This window comes from Scyliorhinus canicula, chromosome 28 (assembly GCF_902713615.1).
Source record: "Scyliorhinus canicula chromosome 28, sScyCan1.1, whole genome shotgun sequence".
NCBI lineage: Eukaryota > Metazoa > Chordata > Chondrichthyes > Carcharhiniformes > Scyliorhinidae > Scyliorhinus > Scyliorhinus canicula.
The window spans coordinates 9,050,763-9,063,300 of record NC_052173.1 but is presented as its reverse complement, the minus strand read 5'-3'; the positions used below and the strand labels follow the sequence as shown (position 1 = coordinate 9,063,300).

General features: G+C 44.8%; 1 protein-coding gene across 1 annotated transcript in view; it reads left to right on the top strand.

The window, feature by feature from the left end:
• The window catches only part of LOC119958094 (R3H domain-containing protein 2), a 148,581-nt gene that overhangs the window by 28,617 nt on the left and 107,426 nt on the right, over positions 1–12,538 (top strand). The window contains exons 6-7 of the mRNA XM_038786323.1: positions 6,221–6,280; positions 8,355–8,495. Coding sequence (XP_038642251.1) covers positions 6,221–6,280; positions 8,355–8,495 — 201 coding nt within the window. The remainder of the gene's footprint in view (positions 1–6,220; positions 6,281–8,354; positions 8,496–12,538) is intronic.

Genomic DNA, 12,538 nt, shown 5'->3' with positions numbered 1-12,538 from the left:
TTGGTGTATAGGGTACGATCTCAAAATTTGCGGGTGACACAAAACTTGTCGTGTTGTGAACTGCGAGGAGGGCAGTGGCGAACATCAAAAGGATACAGACCGGTTGATGGAATGGGCGGACAAGTGACAGATGAAATTTGATGCAGAGAAATGTGAAGTGATTAATTTTAAGAATGGGGAGAGGCAAAGTAAAATCAATGGTACAATAGTAAAGGTGCAGGAGCAGAGGGATACAGCTTTATAATTATCAGTTAAACAGTTGTTCAATAAAAGGAAAAACTTGAACTTACTATCTGCACCTTCCACTAATTCCAATTAAGCAACTCAATACAGTTCAAATGCCACTTATAAATAAAGTTAACACAACAGGTTTACTTGCTTAGCTGCGTAGAGTTTTGAAGAGAGTTTTTTTCAAGAGCACATTTGATACACTTTTGTTTTGTCAGTCTTGAGTCCTATATCAAACTGCTGTTAAACTTCAAATATTCTAGCAGACTGCAAAACTACGTTCAGACCTGGCTCCTTCCATTAATTACGTACTCTGTATACCACTAAGGTCCATGACCTCCTTAGCTAGGACTAAACGCCACTCCCTCATTATCTACACGCCAGGGAATCTCCAGCAATCAAAACACAATTTCATTAACCCTTTATCTGTAACCAAGAAGTGGCAAGAGTCAATTATTACCTCACCTTTTGTGACTCTTTAACTACAGCTTTAGCAGACACACTGTATGTTTGTGTTTTAAACCAAGGGTTTTAATAACATTGCTGCAACAACTTTGAAATATAATATCTAATAATTTCTACATGCATCAGAAAAGGAATTATACAAAAGGTGATCACACAGATTAAATGATAATTCAGTCTGGGATTTTGCATCGTTACTTATTAAGACTGTGTTCCTAAAATTCAGCTATGTATCATAGTACGCTTCCGAAGGTCAGAAGTGAACATGATCAGACATCTGGCACAAAAGACTGCTATAAGTATGTAGTTTTACTGAGCAACGGCACCACGGTAGCATTGTGGATAGCACAATCGCTTCACAGCTCCAGGGTCCCAGGTTCAATTCCGGCTTGGGTCACTGTCTGTGCGGAGTCTGGAACCTGGAAAGAGCACTCTACCCAAGGTTAACACCTCCACCCTATCCCCATAACCCAGTAACCCCACCCAACACTAAGGGCAATTTTGGACACTAAGGGTAATTTATCATGGCCAATCCACCTAACCTGCACATTTTGGACTTGTGGGAGGAAACCGGAGCACCCGGAGGAAACCCACGCACACACGGGGAGAACATGCAGACTCCGCACAGACAGTGACCCAAAGCCGGAATTGAACTGGGTCCCTGGCGCTGTGCAGCAGCAGTGCTACATAGCTGCCAGAGATGATGATAATACACCTTGACATTACCTGCAACACTTTTCCTTTGAAGGTGGCCCATTGTTGAGCCACCGTCTTTCGGGCCAACATTTCAACTCTGATGCATTCTCATCCCATCAAAGTTGGCTTTCCTGGAATTAATTATCCCTGCTCTGGATTGTTTCTTTTCCATGGTCAACTTCAACCTTATGATGCAAGGGGTCACTGACCCCTGACATTTGTTCCACTTGGGTCAACTTATTCCCCAGAACCCGGTCGAACAATGCTGCACTCTCATAGGAACATAAGAATGAGGATCAGAAGTTTACCCGTGGGCAGGGTCGACCTGTTCCTCGGCAGTGGTAACATCTCCAGTGGCTTTAGAGAAGCCAAGTGAGGTCAGGGAAACAGAACAGCTGCAGAACAAAGCCCCTGGCATTTTTCCTGACTGCATAGTAATCCAGTCTATGGCCTAACTGACCCTGTCGGAAGATGCCAAAATGGCACTACTTGCCATCTGGTTATCCAAAACCTATTTTATAACTTTTGAAGATCTTAAGGATGTAATGAATAGGTCTCCCTTAGTTACGGCTCAGCAAGTCAGCCTGGTGCTAAAAGTAAGTCAGCACAGACAGCCCAAACCGAAACTGAGGTGGAGGGAGTTGCAGAGTGCTATTATTTTCAAAGTGAGGCACTGATGAGCAAAGCACCTCCTCACAGAGCTGCAGACAAGGAGTGGCCAGTGATTCACAAGTGTCGCCAATGTATCCAAGGGGAAATATGAAGGCTGGCTCACAAAATCCCGGTGGCTGCACATATCAGTATCCAAAAAGCCCCAAGCCCGCAAAGTCCCAGCACATTTGCTGGCCATGCCTCCACAAAGGTGTGGTAAGTTTCTGCAAGTAAACTGCCCCACCTGTCGGGTATTGGAGAAACCGCAGCCTGCAAGTAAACCTGCACCTGTGATTGCCATAGCTGCATCAGCAAGGTGCTAGTGGATTGTGTGGGACCCTAACTGCAAACAAAAGAGCGCTGCCAGTGCATTCTTACTATTATGGACATAGCTACCCAACTCCCAGAGGCCATTCTCCTGAGATCTGCTCTGCCACGATAGTTCTTTACCCGATATGTGGGCAGCACGGTAGCACAGTGGTTAGGACGGTTGCTTCACAGCGCCAGGGACCCAGGTTTTATTCCCGGCTTGGGTCGCTGTCTCTGCGGAGTCTGCACGTTCTCCCCGTGCCTGCATGGGTTTCCTCCGGGTGCTCCGGTTTCCTCCCACAGTCCAAAGATGTGCAGGTTAGGTGGATTGGCCATGCTAAATTGTCCTTAGTGTCCAAAAGGTTTAGGAGGGGGTTATTGGGTTGCGGGGATTGGGTGGAAGTGAGGCCTTCAGTGGGTCGGTGCAGACTCGATGGGCCGAATGGCCTCTTTCTGCACTGTATGTGCTATGTTCTATGTGGGCTGTCCACCGAGATTCCAGTCAGATCCGGGCTCGAATTTCATGCCCGGAATGTTCCGGAAGTCGTGGGTGTAACCCAGCTAAATTCCTCCGCATACCACTCACAGTCACAAAGAGCTTTAGCGGGGTACCACTAGAACCCAAGAACACCGATCAGGGCATATCGTCACGGGTACTCCCATGACTGAGATAAAGGCCTCGATTGTCTTCTGTTAACCAGCAGGAATGAATCCACTGGGTTTACCCCTTTTCAATTAGTTAACAGACATCAAGTGAAGGGTCCCCTGAAACTAATCCTGGAGAGAAACTTCAAGAACAGAAGAAGGGGGTCTTCATGTTGGACTATATATCTGCGTTCTGTGTGCCGTTCACAAGAGCCTGTGATGTCACTCAGGAGCAATTAAAAAGCTGCCAAACAGCAATAAAAAAACGGACAGACAAACATGTCTAAACCCGAATCCTTCAGCCGAGAGACTGGAAGTGCTGCTACTGATACAGGGAGATTTCCTGAAAGTCCGAATCAGTGGCCTGTATAGCGTAGCAAAGTGAATTGGGGCGGTGAACTATTTAATCAACACCCCAGACCCATGTCAACGTGTTCGAGCAGAAGCCCAGGAAATGCTCTGTCAGATAGCAAAAGAGCTGGAGGATGAAATAGGCCATGAGGATGGATTCGAGGGAGTAAAAATAGAAAATGCTGGATAAACGCAGCAGTTCTGGCTGCACCTGTGGAGAGAGAAACCGAGTTAATGTTTCTACATCTGGAGAAGTCATGTGGGCCTGAAACGTTAACTCTGATTCTCTCTCCACAGATGCTGTCAGACCTGCTGCGTTTATCCAGCATTTTCTGTTTTTATTTCAAATTTCCAGCACCTGAAGTATTCTGTTTTTCTATGAATCTGAGGGAGGCCTGGGTGCGTCCAAAATTGGATCCCCTAATGTCTGGTTAGCAAACACGGATATTTTCCAGACATTAGATGCCATATTTAGCCATTTAAACGCGGAAGCAACATTTACCAGCACCTGTAGCGACATGTCCGGCTGCACCACTTTAACTCCACATGATATGGATGTGGGAGAGAACCCTCCCATGAAGCAGAATTCCGACAGGGAAACTGACCCAGGTCCGGGAAGAGATCAATATAAACTGGAGCTCAAACTGAGCAGCGGAAGCTGGAATTCCCCAGTTGTACTCGTGCCTAATCGGAATGGCTCCATGGCATTAATGACCCAAAGATTCATGCAGTAACCAGAGCTGACCTGATCCACTGGCTGGAAGACAGCACAGAGTCAGTAACACATGAGATTGACTTATTAAAGGGATATTGGCAAATGCCTTTAACTCCAGATGGGTTATTCAAGTATCAAACAATGCCGTTTGGACTCTGCCCCAAAAGGCTGATGAACCAGCTAGTTAACCAGCCTACGCAACATATCGTGACACCTGGGAAAGCCAACCATTGCAACTGGAAGGCCCCTACTGAAGGTTACAGTCTACTGTCCTTGTGATCAACCGTGCAAAAAGCGAGTTTGCTTATGCTCCAATCACCTCCATAGGACACGTGGTGGGTCAAGGAGCAGTACTGCCCAGAACTGCGAAGACACGAGCAGCAGCGACTTTTCCCATCCCCCCCACAACCAAATAGAAAATATTGAGATTCCTCGGGATATGTGGTTTCTCCTGTACGTTTATCCCTAACCTCAATACTATAGCTGCCTCACTAATAGATCTTTACAGAAAAAGAGCAATTGTATTGTGGACAGAGATGCCAGTAAGCCTTTTGAGAAGCTGAAAGCCATTCCAGCAAACAAACCCCTGTTAACAGCCCTCGACTTCAACAAAGCATATAACGCAGCCATCCTTGCTGGTGACCTCGGGGTCAGGACTGTCTCACTCCAGATGGATGAAGCAGACATAACAACCAAACGGGTATTTCGCCCAAGAAACTGAACAATCAGAAACGCTGTGGAAAATGATTACTGGCTTTCAAACACTTTTTGAGATCTATATCCGAAATGGATAGACCGAGGCCTACAAGGTTATCGGTCAAGTGCTGGAAAATGGGATTCGAATAGTTCGGTGGTTGTTTTGGTCCGGCGCAGATGGGACGGGCCGAAGGGCCTTTTCTGTGCTGTATGACTCTTGTGATCGAGACCACGATCGATACAGACCACAACCCTTTAACCTTTGTGGAAACGTTCAAAATCACTGTGGGATTATATTGTTGGGAGTTTGTTCCTCCAAGCATATCACCATATCACTTCAAATTTACACACATGGCAGGAAAAAAAGAATGTGATTGTGGACGTTCTCTCCCGAGTTACAAATTGACAAAGAAACCTGAAATTCAACTGAAGCAACCGAGTAAAAGGGAAGATGTGTATGTATGGATTCTGTTCACTCCTTTAATTTTTCTGTTTTATTCCCAGTCTTGCGATGAAATGAGAGTGAATCTTGTTTAATTCCCCGTGGTGAGGATATGCTATCTTTTAAAGATACAAGTTCTAATTTTTTCTGGATTGTTAAATAAAATGGAAACCCTCAGCAGACAGTGGAGACTGCCAGACAGCTACGGCATACAACTTGGATTGCACCAAGTGGGAGGAATAGCAAAAACACTCAACCCCCTAGCGAACTTGGAACATTCCAGCTCCTGTTGGCTTTGCACTACCCTGAAATGTAGCAAATATTTCTGAGATTAGACATCTAAAACAATGACTGCAACACACAATGGACTAATAGAATTTCTCTGGCATATAGTCAGTAGGGTACTTTAATTCTGCTTACCAAGCAGGAGAGTGCTGTACTGAAACAGGATGTTGAATCTCTCTCTCTCTCTTACTCGCTCTCCACCCTCATGCAAGTATTGTGCCCGGATTTGCAAAGCAACCATCCTGCGAAGAAAATCTCTCTGCAAACCAAGATCTTTTGGGAAGTAAAGTATGGAAATCTGCTCCATACAGCTAAACCCAGGAAGGCAACAAGGATAAAATCACCACATTTAGAAGCCAAAGAACAGTTAACCATACCCTTCTTCGTTTTCTCTTCTTCACGAATTGTAAAATAATCTGTAAATTGTCCTCTTCTGCCATCTGTACGTGTGTGTGTGTGTGTGTGTGTGTGTGGGCCCAGGGAATGTGTGTGACATGTGAATCGTGTTGCGATTTACATTGTTTTTTTAAATTCAGGAAATGGTTTCACTAAATTTACCTTGAAATTTGTTTAGCTTCAGAAACCTGCTTGACTAATTCTTTACAATCTGAAAGCGTAAATAACGTTAATGGTCTCTATGGAGATAATAACGCAAGGAAATAATGGTAGTTGCTTTGCATATCATAGTTTTACTGTATTAAATATATATTACTGTATAAATCCATTATTGTGTCTTCCAGGGACAGGATGATGCTGCTAAAATTAGAACAAGAAATTCTGGACTTTATCAGTGATAATAAGTAAGTAAACTATTGCTGTCTGTGTTCACACAAATGGTGTTATGTGAGCTGACCAGTGTGCCAATGAAAGCAAGCTTGAACATTTAACCAAGTTTTATTCCGATAATTTTGCATATTTCACATATGACGAACCCTTTTAAAGTTTATTTTGATTATTTTTTGCTTTCGGAGCTGAACTTCATTTGAAAAATACAGGGTTAGGGTTTCTGTTTCCTAAATTTGGAAGTTGTTTTGGTGAAAGGAGACGCGAAATGTGTGCTATGTTAATAAGGTTCTGGTTTTAGCATGCAAATCGGGTTTTATTTGCTGATTGCCAGAATTTGAATGTGCCTGGAGGTGTGAAAACTGCCATTGAGTGCTGACAAGACACCATTTTCGCGAAGCAGTGCGTGGGGGCTCCATGCGCCCACTTCTACTAAAGGTTGTGGAGTGTGCTGGCCGACGCACGGTTTGACATGTTTCACAATGACCCATGACTGAGTGCGAGGGTGCAGACGTTCCCTAAGATACTGAAGGAACTGGTGGAAGACGTTCAGAGGAGGAGGAATGCCCAGTACCCAGGAGCTAAAAAGCCCACTCACCCTCCAGATTCCCACTGCTGCAGCAGCAGATACTGCTCTGCATGGCCTCATACTTCGTCCATCCCTTCTGCAGACCAAGTGGAATCATTAGCAAGATGCCCATGAGACCCCCCCCCCCCCCCGCTTTCTCCTGCGGACTCCGGATAAGGTGTCCAAGTGGCAAAGCACTCATTGTTTTTGGGCAAAGCCCTCTGACAATTTACAGATAAAAATATTGCTAAAGTCTTGACAAGGAGTGTCCCAGAAAATCTGCCAGATGCGTTTCAAACGTCCCCTTTAAACCTCCTGCAAATGATCCAATTGCAATGAGGTTTATGCCGACAAGATCCAAAATTGTGCGCGCAGAAGTGAATTTGTTTCGTCATTGATTTGTATCTGAGATTTTGATGCTTTGCACTTGTGAATGGTTGGTTTCGACGCTTGGCTTGACATTTTCCGAATTCAGAATTTTCAGCAAATTGCCGTGTTGTAAATTTCTAGTGTGAAGCTCAAATTTAAACCGAGCAAAATGACGCAGGAACTGGGGTATTATTTGATCTTAATTAGTATTAAAGATGTGACTTAGAAAGTAAATAAGCATTCTGCATAATGTGCTCTGGCCCGTGGAATGAGATAGTGTAAGGAAAGAAAAATGGCTCAAATTTATGCAGCATCTTCTCCGAAAGCTCCTTCGAGCCAGTAGGTAATTTCTCGAGTGCAGCCCCTGTTGCTATGCAGACACCATGACAGCCAATTTGTGCACATCACGAATCTGCACAAGTGACCAGTTAACCTGCTTTGGGTTAGGTGAGGGCAGAATATTGTTGAGGATACTGTTGTGTTATGCTTCTTCACGTAGCATAAGCTGCTTCCTTGATGTATACTCTGACAAAGGAAGGTTCAGACTTGGAGATAGGTTTGACACATTTATTGAACAGTTAACAATTCTCCTACTTGACTCTCCTGCTTATCTTACTATAGTAACTCAGTCTAACTAACCAGTCTGCTCTAAGCCATGTGGTGGGTGTGATGCTCTGATCTGCCCCTGTCTCTCTCAGTGTTGCCTATGGAAAGAGAAAGAGCAGGTGTGCCCTGTCCTTTTATATGGGTCGCCCCCTTGTGGTAGTGTCACCTCTGGGTGTGTCTTGACTGCCCATTGGTCATGTCCTATCTTACTGACCTATTGGTTGAATGTCTGTGTGTCATGGTGTCTCTGCTGCTCCCTCTAGTGTTTATTTAGTCCCAGTGTATTTACATTAACCCCTTGTGTATCTACAGTGATGCATATCACCATAGATACCAGAACTCCCTGTTCCTCTCGTCATCCTATGGAATTTTTAATTTCCATTTATTGTATAATCCACAGAATGGTACCTCTAACAATGCAGCATTCCTCCATTTCTCCATAGGAGGTGTCAGCCTCGATTTAAACATTCAAAGTAAAGAAATTGAGCTGCTTTCTCAAATCAAAGCTCCTGCACAAACATTTTATTTAACAACTTTGTTATTTTCAGTAATCAGTACAAGAAATTTCCTCAGATGACCTCCTACCACAGAATGCTCTTACATAGGGTGGCTGCATACTTTGGAATGGATCACAATGTTGACCAAACTGGAAAAGCTGTTATAATTAATAAGACAATAAATACGAGAATGTAAGTATGATGTGATTGGAGATCACTTTTGCTTGGTGTTTTTTGGTGAAATCCCCACCAGTGTGATTTGACTATAAACTAACTATCTCAAAGTCCCTTTCTTTGGGGGGGCTGGTTTAGCTCAGTTGGCTGGGCAGCTGGTCCGTGATGCGGAGCGAGGCCTACAGCGCACGTTCAATTCCTGTACCGGCTGAGGTAATTCATGAAGGCTCCGCCTTCTCAACCTTGACCCTCACCTGAGGAGTGTGACCCTCAGGTTAAATCACCACCAGTCAGCTCTCCCCCCTCAAAGGGGAAAGCAGCCTATGGTCATAGAATCACATAGTCCCTACAGTGCAGAAGGAGGCCATTTGGCCCGTCGGGTCCGCACCAATCCACTCCGCCCTATACCCGTAACCCCATAACCTAACCTGTACATCTTCAGACACTAAGGGACAATTTAACATGGCCAATCCACCTAACCTGTACATCTTCAGACACTAAGGGACAATTTATCATGGCCAATCCACCTAACCTGCACATCTTTGGACACTGAGGGACAATTTAGCATGGCCAATCCACCTAACCTGTACATCTTTGGACACTAAGGGACAATTTAACATGGCCAATCCACCTAACCTGTACATCTTTGGACACTAAGGGACAATTTATCATGGCCAATCCACCTAACCTGTATATCTTTGGACACTAAGGGACAATTTAACATGGCCAATCCACCTAACCTGTACATCTTTGGACACTAAGGGACAATTTAGCATGGTCAATCCACCTAACCTGCACATCTTTGGACACTAAGGGACAATTTATCATGGCCAATCCACCTAACCTGTACATCTTTGGACTGTGGGAGGAAACCGGAGCACCAGGAGGAAACTCACGCAGACACGTGGAAAATGTGCAAACTCCACACAGACAGTCATTCAAAGCCAGAATTGAACCCAGGTCCCTGGCCCTGTGAGGCAGCAGTGCTAACCACCGTGCCGCCCTCTGGGTCTATGGCGACTTAACTAATACCAGCACAATCTGGGCCATTACTTCAATGACCAAAGGGCAAATACCCATAGTTAACAGTTTCAATGAGAGCAGAAAAGATTTTGGCCAAACACGTCTGATGGTAACTGAGTATGCCGGATAAAAAGTGTGGCAATCTTAACTTTGGAAGAACAAACATTTAGAAATTGCGAAGGTGTGTCATTGAGTCATAATCAGAGAGATTGACCGCACAAAAAAGACCCTTCAGCCCCTCGCGTCTGCGCCGGTCAAAAACACCCACCTCACTTTTCTAATCCCATTTCCCAGCACTTGGCCCATAGCCTTCCCCTACTCCCTAACATTGAAGGTGCTAGCCTTCTCTTCTCTATCCAGGATGTTCTTTAATGCAAATTTGTTTCTTAAAATAAATTTAGAGTACCCAACTCTATTTTTTCCCAATTAAGGGGCAATTTAGCGTGGCCAATCCACCTACCCTGCACATCTTTGGGTTGAGACCCCCACAGACACGGGGAGAATGTGCAAACTCCACATGGACAGTGACCCGGGGCCGGGATCGAACCTGGGACCTCGGTGCCGTGAGGCAGCAGTGCTAACCACTGTGCCGCCCCTGTAATGCAAATTCTGTGTGAATTCCTAATATTTTGTTCAATGGGTATTGATGTGCAGATAATTTCTCATGAACTTGTTTTGGAACAACAACGTGCATTTGTGTAGCCCCTTCACGCTACGTTTTTCCACAGGAAAAGATTGATGCTGGACAATGGAGGAGATATTGGAGGGGGTGGCAAAAAGCTTGGTTGAAGAGGTGGATTTTAAACAACCGCTTAAGAAAGATGAGAGGGTTGTGGAGGCACATGGGGAGGAAATTCCAGTGCATGAGGCTTAGTCAGCTGAAGGCACTCCAGCTAACGGTCGATTGAAGATGGGAGGCGTGCATTGCACAAAAGGCTAGAGTTAGAGGAACAGAAAGTTTGAGGTGGGGGCAGGCTGAAAAGGTCGTCGGGTTTGAGGAATCACAGAATTGTTACAGTGCAGAAGGAGACCGTTCAGCCTATCCTGTCTGCACCAGCTCTCCAAACTAGCATCAGGACTTAGTGCCATTCCCTGTCTTTTCCCCATTCCCCTCCACATTGTTTCTAATCAAATAAACATCTTATGCTCTCTGGAAAGCCTCGATTGAAGCTGCCCCCACCACAATTCCAGGCAGCACATTCCAGACCCCAACCACTCGCTGTGTGAAAAACGTTTTTCTCACATCACATTTGCTTCTTTTATAAATCACCTTGAATATGTGCCTTCTCGTTCTTTATCCTTTTACGAGCAGGAACAGTTTCTCCCTGTCTACTCTGTCCAGCCCCCTCAAGACTTTGAGCCTCTCTATCAAATCTCCTCTTCGCCGCCTTCCCTCCAAGGTGATTTGAGAAGGCCATGAAGGAATTTAAACTCAAAGAATGAACATTTAAATTCGAGGCTTTGGAGGAATAGGGAACCAGCTCAGAGTAGTGAGGGCTGGAACTGGTGTTGTGGGCCAGGGTTTAGAAACTCCAAAGTATACTATGAGGTCTACCTGACCTATAACTTTATGTTGAATTTGGCTAGGATGAGCACAAGAGCCTTCCCTTCAGGTGTGATTCATCAGACTTCCTAGGCGCTTTATAGAACATAGAACAGTACAGCACAGAACAGGCCCTTCGGCCCTCGATGTTGTGCCGAGCATTGTCCGAAACCAAGATCAAGCTATCCCACTCCCTGTCATTCTGATGTGCTCCATGTGCTTATCCAATAACCGCTTGAAAGTTCCTAAAGTGTCCAACTCCACTATCACAGCAGGCAGTCCATTCCACACCCTAACCACTCTCTGAGTAAGGAACCTACCTCGGACATCCCTCCTATATCTTCCATCCTGAATCTTATAGTTATGCCCCCTTGTAACAGCTACATCCACCCGAGGAAATAGTCTCTGAACGTCCACTCTATCTACCCCCCTCATCATCTTATAAACCTCTATTAAGTCGCCTCTCATCCTCCTCTGCTCCAAAGAGAAAAGCCCTAGCTCCCTCAACCTTTCCTCATAAGACCTATCCTGCAAACCAGGCAGCATCCTGGTAAATTTCCTTTGCACCCTTTCCAATGCTTCCACATCCTTCCTATAATGAGGTGACCAGAACTGCACACAATACTCCAAATGTGGTCTCACCAGGGTCATGTATAGTTGCAGCATAACCCCGCGGCTCTAAAACTCAAGCCCCCTGTTAATAAACGCTAACACACTATAAGCCTTCTTCACGGCTCTAACCACTTGAGTGGCAACCTTCAGAGATCTATGGACATGAACCCCAAGATCTCTCTGTTCCTCCACATTCCTCAGAACCCTGCCGTTGACCTTGTAATCCGCATTCAAATTTTTTCTATCAAAATGAATCACCTCGCACTAATCAAAACAAAGTTTATTGTAAGAACTGAGTTAAAATTTATATAAACACACAGCAAGAATTTTTATCAATTACACACACAAAGTCACCCCACAGCTACAGTAATCTATGTATAACACTTAATGAATTTCCCCTTAACTGTTCCAATTCAAAAATAACATCCCATAAACCAAAAGCCCCTTTCAAGGGCGTGGCCCAGCACTCTGCATTCTCACTTGAATAAGACTGGCTTTTCTTGAGATTCTCACCCCGTCTCATCAGCAGGTTTAAACCTTTCTGGAAAACAAACTATATTTCTGAAGTTACCAAACAGGTAGCTATAATGTTTTTTTTCCCTGGACCAACTCTTTGAAATTGAAATGGAGAGAGACAGGCCAAAACACTTATTTTCTCTTGTCTGAGTCCACAGCAGCCAAAACTGAAAGTGAAAATAAAACAAACCTCAGAGCCACAGCTTGGCTCCACCCACAAAATGACATCACTGAAGCCATGTGATAAGACAAAAAATCTTTCTTAAAGGGACACTCACAAGGCACTTGGCATGCAATGGGAGACGCAAATCAGAATTTGAAGGAGGTAAGGTTTACAGAAGGTAAAGGATCGGAGGCTGGCCAGGAG